Below are 6,506 nucleotides of genomic sequence, written 5' to 3' on the forward strand. Positions count from 1 at the left end.
ACGAAAACATGTGACTCGAGGAAATGGCAGAGCAGGAAAATGGCAAAGACCTTTAGGATGACAAACTTGAATTCAGGGGTTGGGGTAGATATAAAAGGTGAAGGTATGCCAAATAATAGTGTTTGGTAATCTTGGGAGAATAGACACGGAAATGCTCGAAGCTTATAACGGTTAGTTTAAGAATCAGGAGTCTCTGGAAGAAGATGGAGTCAGCTTTCACTTGGGTCCACAGGCTTGGCAGCATTTAAAGATAACTGGTGGCATTTCCTTCTGCCTTAGTGTCCTGGAGCACGTGGTCTGCTTAGGCAGTGCAGTGAGACTGCTGACCACTATGCGAGCATCTCCTATAGACTCTGTGTGAACTGTTCACTGTCTTATCGTCCAGGCCATGGGTTGCAGGAGTCCGTGATGGTGTCTGTGTGCCTCTGCTCGGAAGGGTACTCCCCAGTGACCATGGGCTCCAGCTCCGTGACCTACGTGGACAACATGGCCTGCAGGCTGGCCCGTCTGCTGGTCACCCAGGCTGATCGCCTCACAGCCAGTAGCCATCAGACCCTGCTGACCCCGTTTGCCCTGACGGTGGGAGCATTGCCTGCCTTGGACGAGGAACTCGTGCTGGCTCTGACTCAACTGGAGTTGCCTCTTGGGTGGACTGTCTTGGGAAATACTTCACTTGAAGGTGGGTCTTCACCAGAAAATGTGCATGTCTCCTCTCTATGTCAAGTTCAGAATATGTCTTACACATTATTGTCTGTTTTCCTGGGTGGGTTTTCCTGCCCACTTTTGACCCAAGCCTCAATCTGATGTGGCTGGTTTCTCTGAGATCCTGAGCTCCTCATCTCTGGGTTGGTTGATGCTCCTCTGTTCCAGGAGGTGAAGAGCTTTGCCTCAGGAGGAAAGGACTGTTCTTGGTGGCAGGCTCTTGAGCCAGCTGCTTTAGGCTACATGTTTTCTTGCTGTGAGAAGGGGATATTGCTACCCCATTTCCAAATTGGTAGTCATCAGGCAATGAAGAGCAAGGAGCCTATGAGACCTCCTGGGCAAGTTATTTTAGTTCTTATGCCAAAAAGGTGTGATTTATAAAATGAGGCATAACAGTACCCACTTCACTGGCTTGCTGTGATGGTTACATTACATACTGTATGGCAAAGCTCCTAGAACAATGTCTGAACATAATAAGGTCTCAGTAAAAGTTGGCTTTTGTGGGTGGATGTGAATGGATTTCCATATGTAGAGAGTGTATTGTCTGTACATATGCAGAAAGAAAATTGCACTCGGTCTGGGCAAATGAAGCTACAGGCAAAGGGATAAAATCCTGTTATTGTAAACAATTCCTTGACAATTTCTAGGAGCGTTTTAAAATTTTCTCTAAGAACAGTTTATAGTAATGGAGGCAGCACTTCCTGTAGCCTAGACTTGTAATGGAACTTCTCTACAACTTGAGTGTTAAGGCACAGGGTTAATATCCTTTTTCCTTTTTGCTCCTCTGATTGGATGAATTCTACCACCCTGTCTCCAATTTCGCTGATCTTCCTTCCACTAATCTAGTCTGTTGTTGAACCCTTCCATTGTATGTTTCATTACAGCTATTATATTCTTCACCTCTGTGATTTCTGTTTGGTGCTTTTTAATATTTTCTGACCCTTTTTATTTATTTATTTTTAATTAGTTTCAGGTGTACAAAACAATGTAATAGACACTTACACCCCTCATAAAGTGATAACCCCCTCTCCCAATCTACTACCCCTCTGACATCGTATATAGCTGTTACAATTCCATTGACTCTATTCTCTATGCTGTACTCCACAACTATTAAATTACAGTTGACATTTAATATTATTCAGCTTCAGGCATATAGCACAGTGCTCAGGCATCTACACCGTCTATGAGGTGGTCTCCCTAGGAAGACAAGTGCCCATCTGAAATATCTTCTGACTGTTGAAATTCTCGCTTTGCTTGTGCATTGCTCTCCTGGCCTCAGTGAGCATCTTTATGACTATCATTTTGAACTCTCTATCAGATAAATAACTTATCTGCATTCGTTAAGATCGATTTCTGGAGATTTATCTTTTGTTTGGAAAATATCCTCTTTTATTTCTTTATTTCCCATGACCTTCGAATAGCCTATAACACCTATTTATAGGCGTTAGATAAAATAACCACCTCTCCCCGTCTAGACAGGCTGGTCTTATGTAGGAAATGAAACTCGTCAATCAGTCTGGCCCAAGCCTATGGTCACCTCTCAAACCTTTGTGATTGTCCAAGTTGCCGTCTTTGTTCTTAGTGGCCCCTAGTACTTAAGGGTGTACCAAGACCCATCAGTGTGCTGAAGGGGAGGATCTCACTCAACACCTAGATTCAGGCTGATTAAAAGGCGGAAGCTGGGAAAATATGCAGCGAAACCCCTTCCAGGGAAAGACCGGGAGATAAGCTTTCTTTTTCTTTCTTTCTTTTGCTTGCTCCTTCTGTGCTGAACCCTGGTGGGATAACTGCAGCGAGTACTCAAGTGAGCACCCATTAGCTGCTTCTTTATCCACTACAGTCCTTGTGAATGCAAGCCCATTGGCTATCAGAACCAGGTGATCCGAGAACCTGCCCCTTGGGTGGCAGCTGTAAAAGATGGGGACCAGACATGTGTACTAGCTCCTTCCAGAGAGATGCTTGTGATCTGGCTTTATTGTTGGAGTGAATTGAGTGAGAAGGGGGAAAATACCCTCTGGCTCCCCTGGGGTCCAGCCAGCCCCTAGATGCATGCTGTTTAGAAGCGGGACCCGCAGGCAATAGCTTGTATGCAGTCAGATCCCTTCCAGAGAAAGACTAGGAGATGGGTGTTTCTGCCTGCTCCCTCTATGCCGAGCCCTGGGGAGACAGCTGTGGTTCATGCTGGGGTGACCATTAAGAACTGCTTCTTTGTTTGTGATAGTCTTGTGGGACTCAGGGATGCAAACCCTTTTGGCATTCATAGCTAGGTAATGTGGGGGCCCATCCCTCAGGTGTGAGCCTTAAAAGTTGGGGTATTAGATATGTGATCCAAACCCTTGACTCCTTAGGGAGATGCTGGGGGTTGGGAGTTCCCTCCTGATTTTAGGGCTCTGTGCTGGGAATGGGGTTTATGATGAGAGTGTGTCTGAGCTTTTCCTATCCATTTCGGTGTGGGTCTCTTCTCATTCGTCTTGTGTGTAGGAGTCATTCAGTTAGTTTCTTGATGTCTCTCAGGGACTTGCTCTGCGCCCAGCTGTACATTTGGCGCTTCCATAGGAGGAGGGAGGTTCAGAAGACTCCTATGTCTCCATCTTGGTCCCTTCCCTTCAACTGAGTAGAGTTTTACGCTAAGCAGTTCAGAATCTCTTCCGTGCTCAGGCATCTTTTTCTAGTGTACATATTNATGTGTGTCATGGAGTGCAAATGACTAGAAAAACATAGCCTTTTTATTTTTAAAAATATAGAAGAAATAACTATGTTACTGGAAAGAGGAGCTCCACACCGATTGTGTTTTTGATGCTGATTGTCCTCTTATTAATCTCCTCTGGAATATCATGGTAATACCCATCAAAGGCAAACAGATGTTGAGGAGACCGGGTAGACTTTTCTCTGTTCGCTTTTCTCCCCTGTCACAGGGTGAGGAATTCTCGGAGGGTGGCTTTGTTTTTGTTGGGCAAGCACACAAAAGCCCAGATGCTTCTCCATGCTGGGCCAAGCTCTGGAGGCCCTCCAAAGTGGGCGACCCTTTCCACCTCCTGGTTTCCATTTCCCTGCCACTCCCATAGGCTGGGCGGAATGTACCCTCTCCCTGGAGGCCCCCTTTTGTATTGCCTTTTTTTTTGTTTGAGGGGAGGGAGTGTCCTGAATACTCTGAGGCCCCAAGACCATCTGGCAGGCTCATCCATTGCTGCTGATTCCTTGACTATAGCCCTGCTGATGTAGCCCCTCTCCACAGCCTCTGGATGGTAATATACTGGAGAGCACAGTCTGCTGCCCACTTCCTTGGCATTCCTGCCTTCCTCACAGTGCCTCGGTGACTCAACAGGGCAGCTCCTCTCCTTGGGACCAGGACACTTATTAGGGCTTTGTGCCAAATAGAAGCTCTCAAGGGAAAGTATCAGGCCAAGCCGATGAAAGGGGACTTGGAAATCACTCAGAGAAGACAAATTGCAATCGGAAAAAGCACAGCAAGCGTTGGAGCCTGTGGTGCTAGTTATTTGGCAACATTTGCAAGTATTTAAGGTTCTTAAAACTGACTGTGATCCAGTACAGAGTAAGGCCATAGCTAAAGAATAATTATTTTGAACCTTTATGCCATGGCAGTATCTCAAAGAAAAAATTAATATAAGCAATGGTGTTCACCAGATAGGAATTCAAACAGGGTAAAAACCAAGTATCACATTTTCACATCTATTAAATTAAAAAAAATTATTCCCTTTGCTCCAAACTTTTTCAACTTTAAGAACAGAGCAAACCAGCTCTGATATCCACACTTCAATGTATCAGAAAGCATCTCCCTGTCATCCAAAATGTTGGAAAGAAGGCCTCGTAGTATTTGAGCTCGCTCACATGAAGTGAACGTGATAAACACCCCCGTTTGGGACCTGGGTTCCTTTTTAGTGTGGTTTCTTAGAGCCAGAATGAGGAAGTGTGACGATGCCCCAACTTATTCATTTTTCAGGGGCAGATGACGGTCTATGCGAAGTTTGGCAAAAATGTGTATCTTCCTAAAGATGCTGAGTTTTACTTTATTTATAATGGATCTCATCAGCGACATGTCGTGATTGCAGAGCGCGCAGAAGATAACGTTCTCCAATCCAGTATTCCAGGTGAGGTGTCCTCTTTACTGTGCAACTGGGAAATCGGCCTGTAAGCATCTTCCCACCAGGGATATAGTCCAGGAAGAGGACCAGGAAAAGAAGGCAAACTGTGCTCCAGAGAGGGATGGCTGTTCGAGAGAGTGCATGTGTGTGTCTGTGTGTGTGTTAGGAGGAGCACTTACTTACACTGGGTCAGCTCAGCCTGAGGTTCTTCCAGCTGTGCCTGCAGCTCACCGAGCAGCCTTGCATCAGACTTGAGCTCTCACAGTTGGGTGTGCTTTGGATGCAGTCCAATGGAGGTGACACTATATCTTAAGATTACCTCCTATAGTCCTAGGGCCCATTGCCAGGGATGGCTCGGGCAGAGCTGAAACAATAGGAATTCAAACAGTGCAAGACAAATACCACATTTTCATATTTGTGATCCAGTATAGGGTCACATTGACAGTTGTTTTTATTCTTCCTTCCTCATCTCCCTGTGGACAGTCCAGCAGCCCTAGGGTCCACCTCTCCCTGCCTGCTCCCTTTGGTGGCTGGAGTTCCTTCCCTGGCACCCTGTCCACCCAGATACTTTCTTGCTGGATCTCAGGTTCCAAAACTTTCTCTTCCCACCACCAAAATGTTCACATCCCAAAGCCTGTAATTCTCCCAGATATCTTTTTCAATCATCATAGTGACATGACAGATGACAAATTAATGTATCATGTTAAAATGTTATAATGAGATATACATACATACACACACACACACACACACACACACACATATATATGTATAAAATGAGCCCTTTTCAGATACAATTGTTTTGTGTTTTCACTGGAGTGTGGGTTGTACATTGAGACATCAAGCTATAGTCTAAAGGTGTAATTAAGATATCATTACCTTCAGAAAGGGAGGGCTTTCTTCTTGTTTGTTGATTGGTGGGTTTTCCTTAACTGGGGGGTTTTCATGCCCTCTTAAATTGTATCACGTAGGGAACCATCAATTTTCTGACAGGTAAAATTGGCCTCATTTTTAGGGGAAAAATGTTTCTAAGTGCTTCTGTAGTATATCTGTTACCTACTCAAAGAAGGTAGACAGTAAATATGGAAATACAGGCAAGTTAGAACTGTAGAGATGTACAAAGACCTTTCAGCCCTACCTGGGCTTGATTATTGAATCAGCTTGTCCAGTTTCTGAGACTGGGCGATTGGAAGCACTTCTCTCCTTGGCCCAGTAACTCCCACTCTTATAAGAAAAAAGAAACAGCCAAACCGCAAAGCCACTTTGTCACTTTGGCTGCTGGTCTCTCTTGCCTCTGCCCTTTTGCTTTGACACTACATTTATGTCTTTCCTGCTGTTAACTTCCCCCTCTTTTCTTGGTGTTCTCTTTTATGAAGCCTTTTATAGAGGAAGAATAAAAATAAAGTGCCACTTCCAATATCAAAACTTTTGTTTTTTTCTTTACTTGCATGTGGGCGTGAACCTCCGTCCCCACTCCGTGTGTGTTAAAGGAAATCTTATTGGTTATACTCATAGTGTGGCCTGCTTAGAAGTAAAGGTTCTTACCTTCATTTTAACAGATTCCTTACAAGCAGGTGACAGTGCCTGTTTCTGGGCCTTAAATTTCCCTGGTTACAGCTTTATCAGGGTAGCCATTCAGAAGTATGTAGAACAGATTTCTGTAATTATATATTAGACCTGTATAGTCTGGGGTGGGGGCTG

At 44.8% G+C, this 6,506-nt stretch overlaps 1 protein-coding gene across 1 annotated transcript in view; it reads left to right on the plus strand.

Annotated features, from left to right (window-relative positions):
• The first annotated feature begins 386 nt into the window (after window positions 1–386).
• The window catches only part of LOC109394708 (rho guanine nucleotide exchange factor 28-like), a 78,446-nt gene continuing 72,326 nt past the window's right edge, over window positions 387–6,506 (plus strand). Inside the window, exon 1 of the mRNA XM_019665058.1 lies at window positions 387–679. Coding sequence (XP_019520603.1) covers window positions 409–679 — 271 coding nt within the window. The 5' untranslated portion in view covers window positions 387–408. The remainder of the gene's footprint in view (window positions 680–6,506) is intronic.

This window comes from Hipposideros armiger, unplaced genomic scaffold (assembly GCF_001890085.2).
Source record: "Hipposideros armiger isolate ML-2016 unplaced genomic scaffold, ASM189008v1 scaffold_432, whole genome shotgun sequence".
Classification (NCBI taxonomy): Eukaryota; Metazoa; Chordata; class Mammalia; order Chiroptera; family Hipposideridae; genus Hipposideros; species Hipposideros armiger.